Source organism: Belonocnema kinseyi, chromosome 3, assembly GCF_010883055.1.
Source record: "Belonocnema kinseyi isolate 2016_QV_RU_SX_M_011 chromosome 3, B_treatae_v1, whole genome shotgun sequence".
Classification (NCBI taxonomy): Eukaryota; Metazoa; Arthropoda; class Insecta; order Hymenoptera; family Cynipidae; genus Belonocnema; species Belonocnema kinseyi.
In genome coordinates this window covers 80,692,833-80,710,248 of record NC_046659.1, presented here as the reverse complement: position 1 = coordinate 80,710,248, position 17,416 = coordinate 80,692,833, and the positions used below count along the sequence as shown (strand labels likewise).

The following is a 17,416-nucleotide window of genomic DNA, read 5'->3' as shown; positions in this document are numbered from 1 at the left end:
TGTGTAGAGCTCCAAGGAGATTATGTTGAAAAATAAAAAAAATTTACCCAAAAAAAATTGTTTTTATACTTCATTCTAAGGACTTATTGAACTACCCTCGTATTTCGAATTACCCGGATTACTCTGGGTTACAAATTAATTACTTGGATTGTCCAATTTATTTAAAATCACCTGGATTACAAGTGGATTACTTCATATTAGAAGTGGATTGATTACTGCGGATTACACGGGATTAACGCTGATTACACTGGATTCCCCGGATTACAGGGATTTACCAGTTACCTCTCGTCTGACAATTACGGAAATAATGGACTTTTAGAAAAGAGATTAACACGGCGTCTGCGTGGCAACATTATTTGCAAAGAGTCAGCTTCACCTGAGCCTAGAGATGAGTAATTATTTGCATAGGTGTACATACATATAATTGTATGCACTTAATTGGCGTTGAGGTAGCACGTCTTCAAGTAGCCAAAGACTTAGCACGAACGACCTTTTCTCATACGTCGATCTTCACTTAAATCTTAAAAGACTCATTTGGCCAAAGTGCCAATAAAACTAATCTCTTTGCTCTTGCTGATAGAAGTAGTAACCGTATTGCAAATCAGGGAATATAATCTATCTGCATACTTGAAGTTTGAACTCAGAGAATCACACACGAATCGTTATACATCAATGGATTAAAAATCATAGGAGATAATTTCACTTTTTCTGAGATGATGAATGCGTTATCCGAAATAAACTGAACATCCATAGATACTTCAGTTTATCATCTTGATAGCACCTATTGTTTGCTGCTTTGCGGTTTGACCAACCGATTTATCAATGAAGGATAAAGTAAGGACATGAAAGTGTGGATTGTGTTTAACTGGATAAGCAAACATGAATCGTTTAACATCAAAGGATTAAAAATCATAGCTGAAAATTTCACTTAATTCTGAGATGTCGAATGCTAAAATGATTGCGTTATCTGAGATAAATTTAAGATCTAGGTTCTTCATATTAAAATCTTAATAGCACCTAATTTTGGCTGTTTTACGGTTCTACTCACCGACTTATCAATAAACGATAACATAATTATTGAAAAATATCGATCGTGTTCAACTGAATATTTGTTGAATCGCGAAGGGAACATTGAGTGAATAAGAGATAAGATAGTTTTGGTGAACAGACTAATTTGTTTAAAGTACAAATAATACTAGCCTCATTATTTTTGCTGTCAGAAGCAATAACCATATTGAAAATCAGGAAATATCATTTATCTGGGTATTTAGCTCAGAATATCAAGCATGAATCATTAAACATAAAAGTATTAAAAATTAAAGGAGAAAATTTCACTTCTTCTGAGATGATGATTGCCTTATCCGAAATAAACTGAAGATTTAAATACTTCAGCTTATCATCTCAATAGCACTTTTTGTTTGCAGTTACACGGTTTGACCCAACGATTTATGAATCAACGATAACATAAAGACAGGAAAGTATGGATTGTGTTTAACTGAATAGTTCTTTAATAGTGAAGTTAGTATTAAGTGAATAAGGGAGAAGATAGTTTGGTGAATAAACTAATTTTGCCAAAGTGCGAATAAAATTAGCCTCATTATTCTCGCTGATAGAAACAGTAATCATAAAGCAAATAAATAAGAATATAAATACGAATTTTAAACCATTGAAGGATTGCACATTATAGGAGAGAATTGTGACTTTTCTGTAAGAATGATTTGATTATCCGAGATAGAGCTAAACATCTAGATACTTATGTCTTACATCTGAATAGCACCTCATTTTTGCTGTTTTACGATTCTGCCCATCGGTTTATCAATAAACGATAACAGAAAGATAGGAAAATGTAGATCCTGTGCAACTGAATATTTGTTGAATCGCGAAGAGAGCATTGAGTAAATAAGAGATAAGATAGTTTGGCGAACAGACTTATTTTTCAAAAGTGTAAATAAAATTAGCCTCATTATTCTCATTGATAGAAGTAGTAGCCATATAGAAAATCAAGGAACATAGCCTATCTGTGCATTTCAACTTAGAAAAGTAAACAACAATCGTGAAATATCAAAGCATCAAAGGATTACAAATTATAGGATAAAATTTCGCTTTTTCTAAGAGGATGATTGTATTATCCAAGATTATATCCTAGACACTTTAGTTTGAAATCTCAATAAAATCCAACACCTAATATTTGCTGTTTTACAGTGCTATGGATCTATTTATCAATAAGAGATAACATGAAGATAGGAAAGTATGAATTGTGTTCAACTGAATATTTGTTGAATCGCGAAGAGAACACTGAGTGAATAAGAGATAAGATAGTTTGGTGAATAGAGATTCGAATCAAGAGATCGTGCGTGGGGACGCTTTAACCTTTAACGTTTCACCAATGCGAAATGTAAGGTGGATTTCGAGAAGAGCTTTTGTAGAATAAGGGATCGTCCAAGTTTCTCCGTATAGAATATAGATACCTATACAACACTGCACCCTCTTCACTCCTTCCACCCCATTCGCAAACCCACCTACACCAACCGACCAGCCAACCATCCCCCGCGGTTGAAGGCACTGGACTGAGAAATTCAATTACTGCGAAACTTCTCGACAGAAGTCTTGGTTTAACTATACTCTGAAGGTACTGTGTCTCGAAGATCGAGACTTTGGGTGTACCTGTGTTTTTGTAAAGGGAAATACCTTCACCAAATCTAGAAAATGTATATTAATGGCGAGTTTACATATTTATGATTTCGAGACTGGTCTAACCTAATCTCTTCAAGCAAGGAAGAAAGGAAAATTCAGTCTACTCTTAATAGAAATTGTAGGGATCACGGTGGTTCAGTAGTTCAATTGAAGGTAAAAGAGGGTGTTTTTTCTCTGAAAGGGGATTAAAAGGGGATTTTGTTTATTTTAAAAAATGTTTTATATCATACGGGTATATCGTGGATTTTGAATAAAAGTGCCCTCTGATCTAACAGCAGCGCCTTTTCTTTAGAAAGTTTTCTAACATTGTTTCTGTTTAAAGATTTTGTTTAGCTAGCATCAGAAAAAAATGCAAGTAGATCAAATATTGGAAAAAATATAAACAACATAATTGAAAAATCCTCATGTTTCAACTTTTGAAAATGTATTTTTATCAGTAGATAGATTTTGATTTCTTATTTTGATCAATATTTTTCTCGTGCATTCTTTTCAATAAAGAAACGAACCTGAGTTGTTCAGACTATTTTTCTAACTAAACCAAAAAGAAATAATTGAAAAACACGCACAAATGACTATTTAAAAATCTTACTTTTTCGTTGTTTTTTTCTTTGTTTAGATAATTAAATTGATTTCTAATGCATTTTTACAAGTGAAAAACATAGACGTTTAAAAGCTTTTTTAATATAAGCGAAAAAAGATTATAGTGTAAGAAATACGATACACCGCTATGTCGATTTACGAATTTCGTCACATATTTAAAAAGTATTCATAATAAACAAAATTCCTATTTATTTATTGCAGGCTTCAAAGTCTTTCGCTACTATTATCTACTATAATACTTTTGTTGAAGAATTTCTCTTTTTACATTCTCATTCATGAGAGTGTAATGTATTCGTCCAAATTTTCGATTTCTGGTGTTTAACGGTTCTTCACGTTTCGGCACTCACAGAGTTCGAAAATCATATAATTTTGTTGATGTCTGTCTGTTTATCTGTCTTCTGTATATATCTTTGGTTACCTGATGTTGTAGCCACGCTAACTTATGAAGAATTTTTCCATTTGAGTCAGCCTTTGATACGCTTCTTAAAGTTCCCAAAATTTAGGTTAAGTTCGCTAAGCAGATATTTCCAACAAAAATTTTTTAATTTAGGGCATTTTCAAAATTAAAAGAAAAAATTATTTTAGAAGTTGTTGTCGAAGTTTCTTATAGGTAGCTATAAGATTTGCAAATTATTTAAATAAACTTTTCAATTTCAATGAAAATTTGAAAAGTTATATAATTTTGAAAATATTCAGAAAAATAGAAATAATATTTTTCTGATAGATTAGGAAATTTCATTTGATTTCTTCACTAGCTATCAAATATATTTAGAAACTATCTTAGTTAAATTTTTCGATTAGACACAAATTCAAAACGTTAGAGCTATTTCAAAACTTAAAGAAAAAAATGTTATGAGTTTTAAAATTTTTTGTCAAATTTTCTGGTATACGGCAAAAAGAATCGCTAATTATCCTTATGGCATTTATAAATTCGAGAGAAATTAGAAAAGTTACATGTTTTTAAAAATTTGAAAATTTTTAAAAAAAGGAACAGAAAAATTTTTGTATATGTTAAGAAAAATCAATCCAAATTCCAAAAATATATGCGATTTTTGTTAAGAGATCCGTAATTTTGAAGGGTTGTTTTTATATTTGAACAAGATTTACTAATTAGCTTGATAAAGTTTTTCAATTGGACACAAATTATCGAGCGCAAAGCGCGAATTACGTAATGAGAATGTAATCGCCAAACCACAAAGTGTAATCATCATTCCATAGAAGTTAAAATCACAGTTTTCATTTTAAGTTATAATATGTATTATATTTTTAAAAATGTAGTTAAAGTATTCGCATGAAACGTACGTAGTTTTATTATAGAGCTCAATATTTAATTATTTGTGGAAAATTCCACAATTTTGTTTAAAAAACTTATCCTTTTTGGTTGAAAGATAGTTTTATTTAGTTGAAAATTATAGTTTGTACATAGCTTTTTGTATACCCCATAGATTTATAGTTTTGTTTTAAATTCATCTTGTATCCCTGAAAGTTCATAATTCTGAGTTTTAAATTCAACGTTTTGCCTTGAAAATTTAACATTTTGATTTAAAATTGTTTTCTTTCTAGACTGAAAAATCTTTTTTAGTAGAAAGTTTAACTACTTTATTAAAAGTTCGTCTTTTTATATAAATTCAACTGTTTTTCATGGAAAATTAATATGTATTTTGGTTCAAAAATGTTAATTTGTTTGGAATTTAACAATTTTGTTGAAAAGTTAAATATTTGGTTAAAAATGAACTTTTTTGTTGAATCTTTATGTTCTCGAGTTGAATATCCAACTCTTTAGTAGAAAATTAATCTTTTTGGTTGGAATATCAACGGTTACATTTTTCGTTGAGAATGCATCTTTTTGTTTGAAAATTCAACTACTTGGTTCTCTTTAGTCTCTATTTAATTGAAAATTTGACTATTTGGATACAATTTCATCTATTTTGTTGAAAACGGAATACTTTTACTTGAAATTTTAGGAATGAGATGCGTTTTAATGTTAATTGAATATTATAAAACCATTTATATTTCCAGTTTTCTGAAGAACCTCCTTACTTTCCCTATTTTTAGAGCATTGTCAAATACAAAATTGATTTATCTTTCGAGTTAGTTTCTCGGCGGAATCTTTCGCAATTTCTTCGCAGTCGATGATGTCCTTAAAATCTACAAAATGAGCAAATAAATCATTTCGGAGATAATTGAAATTGGTATCATCAAAAAAATCTCTTTCAAAGCTTCTTCTTTTTCAATTTTTTCTTAAAAAACGAATCTAAACCTTGTAAAAATGTAAAAGTTGGGTCGACATTCTCGATTTCAGGTGATTTCTTAAATTTAATGGAGAAAAAGGGGGATTCGGTGAAAATGGAGAACGGTCTGTGAGCTCTGAAATTATGAATAGGAATTGTCAACCTAATGAGTTCCTATCATCTTTCGATATAAAATGTATATTGCGGATTGTACATTCAAAATCAATCTTTCGTTTAGAAGACCTTAATTCGGGATATAAATCAAATTATTAAACGTTCCAAACAGTACGATTACAATTGACTCTCTCACTATGGGTCTGGCAGGTTTTCCATTATTTGCTTTTACCTCGAGTTCGCGCTCTTTATACCCCTTTCATTCTTCTACCCTTTATTGTCATTTCTGTGAATGGAGGCTTTAGTGAGTAAATTTTCGCGAGAGCTGGTACGAAGTGAGATATTTTTTTTCATTATACTTGTCCCGCAGAACTTACGAGACGCAAGTTCCATTGTAGTCGGAAACGACTTTGTAGGAAAGTTTGCAATTCTTAACTCCTTCGTACAACTTTCCAATCTTATTCAACTTATGCAAATCAGGTTGGCCCAACTCATGTTGGGCTGGATTCAGGCCTCGGACTTACGCCACTAATAATACTTCATGCCACTTTTTTTCACGATGCAACTATTTTTCTACTATTTTGAAAAATATGTCATTAATGCTACTATTTTATAAAAATTTCTCGCGAATGCAAACTTTTTTCATTTTGCCACTCGCTTGCAAAATTAGATTCTTCGAAATAGAAAAAACATAATTGTACATAAATCCGACTTGATTGTCTTCAGAATATAGCAATTTAATGAAATTAAAATCACACCATTTCTTGGGAGAGAGCACACCGAAAAATAGTAGGGTCATTTTTGTTGCAGCTTAAAAAAAAACACCGAGGTGGCATACTTTTGAGTATCGGCGTTTTCTGTGAATAGAGGTTTGATTTACAGTTAAGTTTTTTTTTCCATCCCGTAAAATCCAATGTACCAAGTGTGTTTATATTTAAATTTTAAATGAGCAACTACACACATTTAATTTCAAGAGATTACAAGGAGCTTTATCTGATTAAGAAGCTTTATCTGATTTCCGAGGATTTAAAAGCTTACTAATTTTTTTAATACATTTTTAAAGATATTGCAAATTTCAGGATAATTAACAGGACTTTCAAGTATTTTAAAGTATTTCAAGGGATTTCAAGAGATTTTACTACATCTATGTGATTTTGTAGGATCTTAAAGGAATTCTGAGGAATTTGATGAGGTGTTACTACTTTGTAGTAGAACATGAAAAATGTTTCAAGAAATTTCTATAGATTAAAAGGAATTTTTTTAAATGAAAGAATTTTGCATGAAGTTTATAGAATTTCAATAGAATCCAAGAGTTTTTAATAGAATTTAGTAGATTTTAACGGATTTTAAGTAATTTCAGAGCTTTTCGGGTATTCTAAAAGATTTCAAGGAATTTTAGAAAACTTCAATTTTTAACAAATAGTATAATTTCAACCAAATACTTGAATGGTCGACCTAAAAAGGTAATTTTTTAACCGAATTGTTAAATTTTTAACCACAAAAATTATGTTTCTACCAAAAAGTACAAATCTTCAACTATAAAAAGATCAATTTTTAACTAGAAATGGAAAACTTATAGTTTCAGTTAAAAACGTTATTTTAAATAGAAAAATAATTTGTTAATACAAAATAGTTCCATTTAAAATCAAAAAGGTGAGCTTTCAACTAAACAAATATTTTTTAACGCAGTAGTTAAACTTTTACTAAACTAGTTAAATTTAAAATAAAAAAATTTAGTTTTTTAAATTTGCAGTTTAAAAAGATCAATTTTCAATCAAATAGTTCAGCTTTTAACCAAATAGATACATTTTGAGGTTTGAGGTAGTTAAATTTTCAATTTTTCGAGCATTTTTTTCTGTTGTTTTTAGATAATTTCAAGAACCGCTGTATCTATTGTAAATAGGAGTAATGTTTCAATTCTAAATCCTTTATAAAGGAACTAAAAAATTGTTAATTAAAACTTTCCAACTTATTATCCTTTACAGATATTTAATGTTTATTTTCAAGGGGATTTAAGCGGATTTAAAAGATTTCGCCATTTTCAAAGACATTTTGAAAGATATTGTAGATTTTAAGATGGTTTACAGAATTGAATCCGATTTTTGTGGGGTTATTAGGGATTTCACCAGATTTATAGAATTTTATAAATTTCCAAGGATTTTAATAGAATTCAATAGCTTTTAATAGATTGCAAGGAATTTTAGAAAATAGAAAATAGTTCGAGAGATTTCAAAAGGCTTTACCAGTTTTTCGGGGGATTTTACGGGATTTTAGGGAATTTATAAAATTGCAACATATTTCAAGGAATTTTGAAAGATATTGCAGATATTAAGATGTTTTGCTGGGTTTCACAACATACTTGTGGGATTCCTAACGATTTGACGAGATTTAAGGGATTTAAACGGATTTCTAGATAACTTTAGGAAATAAATCAACAAAACGAAATCTCAAGGCACTTCTATACGGATTTATAAAAACTGTCCATTTCGTTTGCAATAACAAATACTATAAATGCATTTTAGTGAAAAAAAGATCCTCTTTTTCATTAGCTCTGGTAGGAATCGAACCTACGTAACCTGATTGCCGGTCAGGTGTGCTTACCACTAAGCTACGGAGGATCGAGAATCTTTTTCCCAAAGTCATACATGATGCTTTTCAAGAAAAAATTTTATGTAAGCATACATTTTTAATTTGTTCAGAATTCATTAAATATTAACTCGGTGTCGACCAGTGTTAATAAATTTTCAAGATTTTGAATCTAAATTTTAATCATTCGGTCTATTTTTTGTCATAAGAAATATCATGAATGTTTACGGAATATCGTTTTAAAAGGTATCATATATGATATTGGAAAAAAAGATTCTCTGTCCTCCCTGGCTTAATTGTCAAAGCACCTGACCGGAAATCAGTTTACGTGAGTTCGATTCCTCTATTAGGTAATAAAAAAGAGCATCATTTTATCGCCAATAAATATTCAGCACAATTTTTCATCTTTGAAATGAGTTCTAACCCTGTGGGTTATTTAGCGGGACATTTTAAAACTTCAAGAGTTTCTCGCGATGTCAAGGAATGCAAATTTAGAAACAATGCACATGACACGTGAGCAAGTATGACTCTAAAAGTATAATACAAAATGCAGGCTTTTCGACACGCGAATGTAGGAGCAACTGTCTAAGTACTTTTAAATCTTGTACGGGCACACGTATGAGTGGCCATTAGTCGCACATGCGTGTATTTCAGTCGTGAGGTTAAGTAAATAATAGCCAAACGCGAGCCCTTTATTATACCACTTGAAATAAGTCGTTCGTTAGTGGCAGCTTAATTCATATCCCTCACTTGCGGGCTAAAAGCTGTATGTGCCACCCTTCCTTCCGTTTCCAAGTCCTTACTACCTTCCTCTAAAATCTAAAGTATAAAGAGTCTAAAGTCTCGAGAAACACGCGCTTACGTGTGCTAAGGCTAAGTACATACTTGTACCTATTCACATAATAAGCAACGCACAACGACACCTGTCCACTTTTTTTAGTTGTTTTTTTTTACATGTTGCAAATCTTAGAGAATGCTGAAGCATGCATTTTTCTGTAATTTCTTCCTGGCCTTTTGTGACTTTCAGTAATAACATCACTTTTTGGGTTTGTGGCTTTGGTGTCCGTAAATGATGAAGATTTAAATTTCCATCAGAAATTTCGGCTACATATATGTCCTCTTCAGTGATTTATTCTAGAAAGATATATATTTGGTATCAACTTTTGGTTCACATCTGTGCGCGTTTTTTCCTAAATATATAACAGTAAATCATCGGGTTCGCGCAATATCATGCCTATTTAGAAAAAGTAGGAAGAAGATGCCGCTTCAGAAAAAGTGGCAAGAATGGGCCTGTTATCAATTATGATGCGCAGAAGGTACGTTATCAATGAGAAAGCACATAAAGATTCTTTTGGCAGATTTTCCTCCTTATCGTCTAACGATATTTTATGTTTATAACAATCATCTAACTATTTGCGCGACATAGGGGAGAAAGTAAAAATGATGTTTCTTAACTGTTCACAATCCAAAAAATTAAATTCGGCTAATAAAAATTACTGTCTGAATAGGTACGTTCTTGCCTCTTTTTCTGAAAAAGCATCTTTTTGGACATTACCTAAAAACGCAGCTTCTTGGTCCCGTTTCTGAATAGGCATGTTCATGCCACTTCATCGAGGGCGGCAACTTCTTCCAACGTTTTCTGAATAGGCATTATATTTTGCTAAACTGGTGAAATGTAAATAATTATTTTAAGTGAACACATGCAATGCAATAATGTTTCAGGTTTATGTAAACATAACAACTTAAGGTAGAAAATTTGCGTTGTTAGACACTAATTATAAGTAAAAATGAATTGTAATAATTGTTTGAATATTGTTATTATACTTTAGAACACATTTTTTTAGGAAAAAAAGTTCACGCACAAAAAATAGATTTAGAAAAAAGCGCACAGGTGTGTACCAAAACCTTATACCAAATATGTAACTTTCTCTAATAAATCACTTAAGAGAGCCCATATAAATGAAGCTGAAACGTCCGATGAAAATTTAAATCTTCTAAATCATTTACGCACCGCAAAATCCCAAACCCGAAAACTAGTATTTTTCAGTAGTTTTTGCAGAAAATGTAATATATTTACAAATAATATATAAATATAATATAAAGCATAAGGGTGATTGCAATCACCTAAAATTACTTGAAATGGTCAATTTCTTGCCATGGAAAAAAGTTGAACATTTGAAGTCCCAGCCTTTTCCACATTTGCTCTCATCAATCTGTTTCTTCTGAAAACGCTTCAATAAATTACTTATACCAAAGCACAATTTAGGCAAGTTTTTAAATATAAATACTCAAACTATTCATAATGCAGGATGAAATTATGAGGAAGATTTTTGTGTAATAAAAAATCGTTTTATCAGTGCTAATTTTAATCAACATTAAATAATGATCATCTTTTTTGCATACCCTGTAATATTATTTATTAAATATCCGGAAGTTCGGCATATTAATTTATCATACAATAAAATGAGAGGATATTTTTAAACGAAGTTTTCTGTTTAAAATGCATACCCATCACAAATACATTCCTTTCATTTTTGAATTTGCATACTCTCTAGGGTGAAACTTAATTTTAAAAATATATTTTGGCCGTTTTGGGAAGAAAAACTTTTTTTCTCAAAAGTATTTGGCAATCACCCATAAATAAATCATAATATACCGAAAATTCTTGTAAGGTTTACAAAAAACAATGCTGTCCTTACCTATGCTTGTAAATTTGTAAAACACCTAAAAATTTGGTAATGATTTCAAAAAATTAATACAAGCTATGCTGTCACTATTTTAAGGAGAATATCTGTAAAATTAGGAGCATTTTTGGTCTGCCTTATATATGTTAAGAATTAAAAAAGTTTGCATGCATAAAAATTTTACAAGGCAGGAAAATTTGTATTAAAATCAAAACAGTGTTGTTTGAGATGCAGAATAAGTTTAGCTTGATATGTCCTGGGTTGGTATCGTTTCGAACGAAATGCAGTTCTATAACCGGATTTTCTAGAAAAGGTGAAAATATGACACCGAAAAATAAGGTTTAATTCTCAAGGAAAAACCGGTAAAGAATTTGTTTTAAAAAACGTTAACCACATTAGCCCTCTTCCTATTTTAGTAAAAAAATCTTGTTATAGAATTAATGAAATTCTAGAAAATTGGTTGAAAGAACTTTTATAATACTTATTTTGAGACAGCATTACCTTAATAATTTGAAACAATGAAATCTAAAATGTTATTCATACAGAAAATTTTTAAGAACAAAAGCTTTACATATTTAAGGAAAAGAATTTGAAAACTAAATTTAGATGACAATAACAAGAAATATTTTTTGTTGCAGGTAGACTTTATGTGACATATGGTGCTTCATCTGATATAGCAATTTTTACTAGTTGCTATTCTCAAAATAATACCCTTGTATAATATTATAATAATTCAATTCAACATCCAAATCTGTATTATAATAATTCTTAATTTTCACATAGTTAAAATAAAAAGCCTTACAAAAGAGCTTTTAAAAGCGAAAATTTGACAAATTTCTAACCCTCGAACATAATTTTCCGCTTCTACTCTCAAAGTGACAACATCATGTGCGAGTAAAGTTATATTATTTGTTTACTGTTATAATCAAATTCTTAACTTAAAAACTTTCTATATATTTGTATTTCATATTACGATCACGATTCGAGTAGTTACTCAATTTTATTTGCATTACATGCATCGGTGAGTAACATTTTATTTGAGTTGCTATGGAATCAATTTCACATTGACTTGTACTACTGAATTTAGTGGACGCATTAATCACAAACAGCAGTAATGAAAATATGATATTCAATAATTCAGTAAACGACTTCGTATTATTCCATTATTTAATAATCATGTGTTCACTAAATCATATAATTTGACAGTGAAATATTCTCTCTAAATTCGAATCCGTGAAAATTCACTGGCAACCAGTGACTTCAATTCTGGCTACTACAAGCAGTGAACATTCGTTGAAAGAGAATTTTTACTGTGAGACTTGTTACATTCACAGTATCTTTATCTATTCATTAAAAAGCGAAGCCTGCTGGAATTTTATTGATTCATCGATATTTTAATTAATTGTAATTAACTATATACATAATTATATTTTTTACCTGTAATGGAGCCGAGGGAATTGCTGTGAGAAATGATGTCGTTTTTCTCAGATTTGATGTGTCTATAATCATCCTGCGGGACTCTCATCCGCTGAAGGATTCCACAATCGGGTTGTTGATGCTGAAGTTGCGTCTGAATTTGTGCGGCCGCAGCCGCCGCCGCTGCTGCAGCGGCGGATGGGATTTGCAGACCCACCGGACTCGAAACATGTCCAGGATGTGGAGGAGGGCTTCCCGCAGGAGTTACAGCACCCGTAGTATTTTGCAAAACTTGGCCACTTGCACAATTTCCATTATTATATTGCAACTGCAATCCGAGTTCTCGTGCTTCACTCTCCTCCTGTGCCTGCTGTCTCCTCAAGGCAACCTGCATAATTCATTTCAAATGACGTTAAAATAAATAAATAAATAAATAAATTTTTCATGAATATTCTGATTTTAATATAATTGATTAGAGTAATAAACTTGTTGAATTTAACATCCTGAACTATTACAGATCCCTATTGTGCTTAATGGATTCTAATTGGCTCGTAATAAAGGTACTTCATAGATTCTTAATCATCGATAATGTGTTAAATATTCATCAATGAGGATATCTTGCAAACAGAAAATAACATGGGTTATAAAAGATTGATTTTTCTTTGCAAAACGAGGTTACAAAAAAATATCACAATTCTGAAGCTCTTCGGTTCATTCTGATGTTACTAAACCTTCTTTTCTAAAATATTTTACCAAAAAAAAAAAACTGTTGACGAAAAGCGAACTGTCACCTTGATAATACCAGCTTTAAAGGTATATAGTATACATGGTTCTTAAATATCCCTAAGTTGATATGCCAATTGTGACTGTATCCTGCGAAGTTCGGGGTCGGAACCTGAAGTGGCTCGACAAGAAGGGCGTTTGTATATAAAATCTGGGGTGTATAGCATTACAATCGTGTAACGTTACACGATCTGAGTGTAATATTCCTCGAAACGTTATACCCGATCCCTAATATTAGATCGTTGTAGCCTATTCCAATATTACAAAAGTATAATTCTTACTTATAAATGCCGCTGGGAGAGGTGTAACTTGCCTTTGAACCCCACGTGCGACGTATACATTCATGATACCTTCGTAGTTCTTTCTTATATTTCTCATATACACATTAATCAGTTATATATGTACATAATTTTATATGCTATGTACTGAATCTTGAATAGCCTCAATTTCCGCATGGCTGAAGAAAAAAGCCAACGGGTCTTTCATGTTCAAAGGGAATTAAAAAATTCTTTGATACTTTTGCAACTTATTTAGGGTTAATTATTTCATTAAAGCTTTATTAGGGACCTCGCTTTTTGAGAAAATTATACAATTTTGATTACAGTTATTAAAAACCTATATTTTCCTTCATTTGATTAGTCGCTCGTTGAAGAAAATCAAATTAATTTATCGGAAAAAAGATTTTGTTGGAGGAACAGAGAGAGATTAAAACTTCCCTTTGCTTTTAAAATAATATTAGTATATTGCCAACATAAAAAAAAACTATTAAAGTAGGTGATAGTATTAGAGTGAAGTTTTGTTCCCCAGACCAAAATGTGATCCCCTTCAACTAATCCTTAAGCCTCTTTGAATTAATTAAATTCAGAACCAGCTTGAGGGTAATAGTGGACCATAATATTCTAGTTTCATCGGGACTCATGAATGGGGCGATTAAATTATTAATTAATTAAAATGCATGTCTTTATTCAAGAATTAAACTGAATGAACAGCATCGAAGTTCTGATATGAATTTGAAAATTACCATGTAATTTGTTTGTCTAGTTTTTTTTTTTGTAATTTATGGAACAGCAGTTTTGATCCTGTTGCGTATAACTATAACGAAACACGTTTACTTCAAATCATTTTCAATATAGCCATTAGAATTCATATAACCAAACATCAAAAGAAACTCCTACTAGGACCTAGGATCAAAATTAGCAACATGTTCAAAAAAACAAGTGGAGCTATAGTGGTTCGGATGCACGAATTTTCACTAATGCTTTATGAGCAGCATTAAGAATTACAATGCTTCATAAAGTAGTCTACTTAATGCAGAAAAGTTTTCAAATGTAATAGGTTACAAGATTTTTGTGGACCAACATTTGTTCAACTTTAAACAGGATGGTACCTTGATTCTTATTTAACTGTTCCTTCATTATTCCACATTGTACTTGTACATCTCTTCGAAGATCATTATCCGCATTATCATTTTCTGTTTTCAACATTACCCAAATTCCCAACCATGTTTCTCAAGTACAACATTATTTCCTCATTGTTAAACATCATTTCATCTCACCTGAGCGGCCATGACCCTCTGCCTCTCCGCGATGAGGGTGCATTTCGCGCACACACAATCCCTCCATCGACAGTAACGTTTGTGTCCCTTGAGTGCCGAAACTACCCCATGGTTTCTACACCTCGCACACTTAGGTGTCCTTTGGTACCGCTCGGCACTCGCGCGTAAGAAAAATGCTGCAGGCAACACATGATGTTGTTGTTGCTGCTGTTGATGTTGCATTAACTGTCCCACATCCACTCCCAAACCTACACCTCTTGGTAACGACATCCTACCAACTTTGTATCAGTCACAACAATCCAAACTCTCAAAAATCACTTTTCTTAGTAGCACCTTCCCATCTCATCACATCGACTATTCCTCCAAATCCTAGGATTCCAAAACTCACTACCAGTCTTCAAACTAAACTTCCGCATACGTCTTATCACAAATCACGAGTAACGAACATCGTCAGCTGAATATAGTATTCAGCGTCCAAAGATTATCCTACCACTTCACATTAAAAGTTCACAATAAGAACGAACACCTCTTCTGAAAACACTCCACTTTCATTAATACCAAGTCTCTTAAAAACCGTCGCGTTGCGTTACACCCCCGATACATCCACTGCACAGTAACCTTCCTGGCTGGGAGATATCGTCAGATATTGTCGAGGGTGCGTTGGGGGTGCCGCGCATGACTACGTGAACTGCTCGTACGGGGTGTTGAAGTCGAAATGCCGATTTGGGAGCACCCTATGATCCAAGTCCTCCTCCCCCTCTAGCCACGGTGTTGTCAACAATTGCAGCATCCCGGGAGACTCGATTCAGGTAAAGCGCTGGTCGCCACGAGGCTCTTCGCGGAGGTGATGGCGCTGTGATGAGGGGGTGATGAGGGGTCACGAGTGAAACTTTGGGAGAGGAGAGTATGGTGTAAGGAAGGATAGGGCAGAAACTAACAGCCCCTCCACCAGCGCGCGAAATAAAACACTGTGCCACAGTGTTCCACCCCAGGGTTTCCACCAAACAGGACCCTCCGCTGGAAGCGACCACGCCTGTCTCGGCTTCTCATTGGTCCATAGCGGCGTCCCACAGAGATGTTAAGAGTTTATATCTGCCTGGAGAGCCGAGTGAAAGGGACATACCTACCTACCCACGTTCATCGAAACCCACCTACCCGGTTTATAAGTATTGTGTACCATACTACACACAGAAGCAAAGAGCACGAACTAACACATTACCCTTTATTTAAAACCCGTTTAATATAAACGCACAATGCTGGCGATGCTCAGACGTTTCTCTCCATGCTCCGCCTATTGTTTCGACCAACTGTTTTAACCCCTGTCTCTCTTCGTTTCTATATAGCCTTCTTTATCCTTAGCATCTTTCTTTTTCTTGCTTAGTCTATTTCAATTTCTCTTTTTTTATCTCCTCTCTTCTCTCTCTTCTTTCCATTTTTTCATATTTCATCCCTGCGCGGGCACGAATACATATCTGTATCAGCGTGTCCTCTTTTTCCGCTTGGCGAAGAGCACCACCACCACAACGGTCGTGACCATCATCGGCATCACCGTCACGCGACGAGGTTTCTTTGAATCGCATTCTACGAGATTTGAATGGGGTCGAGCTATTGTAGCTCGCAATGGCGACCGATTTTATAGTGATCTAATGTACAGATGTTATTTACCCGCAATGAGAATGGAATAAAGGCATTGTATACCTATGTATGTATGATTGTATGTATTATGGTTTCGACCCTGTATATATCTACTTACCTACGTATCTTACCCCTACCGAACACAACGCTGAGGTACACGCTTCATGACACAATGCGAGGAATTACTTTTGATTTCGTGTAACTGACTATTATGTACCTACTGTTCCCTCAATAAGGAGGCGGATTGACTTATTTGTGTGGGTTGTTCTTTCAAACCGAAAAATTGCAAGAGAATATCATAGATGGCTTTGTTTAGGAAAATACAATCGGCGTTTTTTGGTCAATTAGAAAAATGGCCCTTGTATCAAGAGCATGTTTCTTGACACAAACGGAATTTCCTCTCAAACTTACGGTTCTAAGAGAATTTTCACTTCTCTCGACAATAATCTTTTTGTAACCAAAATTATCATTGTGCGAAACAATTATGTTTGTGTAAAAAAGATATATTTAAGTTGCTCGAAACAAAACCGGCAAGCAGACTTGAAAGAATTTGGGTATTGGGTATATTGCGCTAAGAATCATTTTGATCACGGGTAAACTTTGAAATGAGTAAAGTATGGATTTTTCGCTTAAAAACAAAAGAATGATACCTGTCCAACTATTGTTTGGTTTCCTGTTCCAATATTGTTCTAGTAACCTTTCTGTTATAAATGTGACATATATAATTGCATACCGTATATTATGTACACTAATACTTTGTGATTTATACTTCAACTATCATACACAATAAACCCAATCAATAATAACTTGATGAAAGTCAATGAAAAAATGAAACAAAAATACGTATAGAAATGGAGAGAGGATAAAAATTGTTAAATGAAATAGGAATAGGTGACATTTTTTGAAAGTAGGGCAATGCGGAGAATCATTCAAATGAGGATTATACTAAAATGTATGATAGAATGTGGCAAAAAAATAAGCAATTATAAAACGAAATAGAAAAGAATAGAACCCGTTGAAAAGAGGAACTGAATAAGGAAAAACGATGATGATAGAAAAGGATATAAATAATAGAAAGGAGGATAAATTAACCCAATGCGGGCACAAAGTTTGGCGAC

General features: G+C 32.7%; 1 protein-coding gene across 1 annotated transcript in view; it reads right to left on the bottom strand.

Annotated features, from left to right (window-relative positions):
- Window positions 1–14,933, bottom strand: part of LOC117169558 (doublesex- and mab-3-related transcription factor A2) — a 56,303-nt gene extending 41,370 nt beyond the window's left edge. Inside the window, exons 1-2 of the mRNA XM_033355985.1 lie at window positions 14,664–14,933; window positions 12,347–12,713 (exon numbers count right to left, since the gene is read on the bottom strand). Of these exons, the coding sequence (XP_033211876.1) occupies window positions 12,347–12,713; window positions 14,664–14,933 (637 nt within the window). The remainder of the gene's footprint in view (window positions 1–12,346; window positions 12,714–14,663) is intronic.
- Between the last annotated feature and the right edge of the window lie 2,483 nt (window positions 14,934–17,416).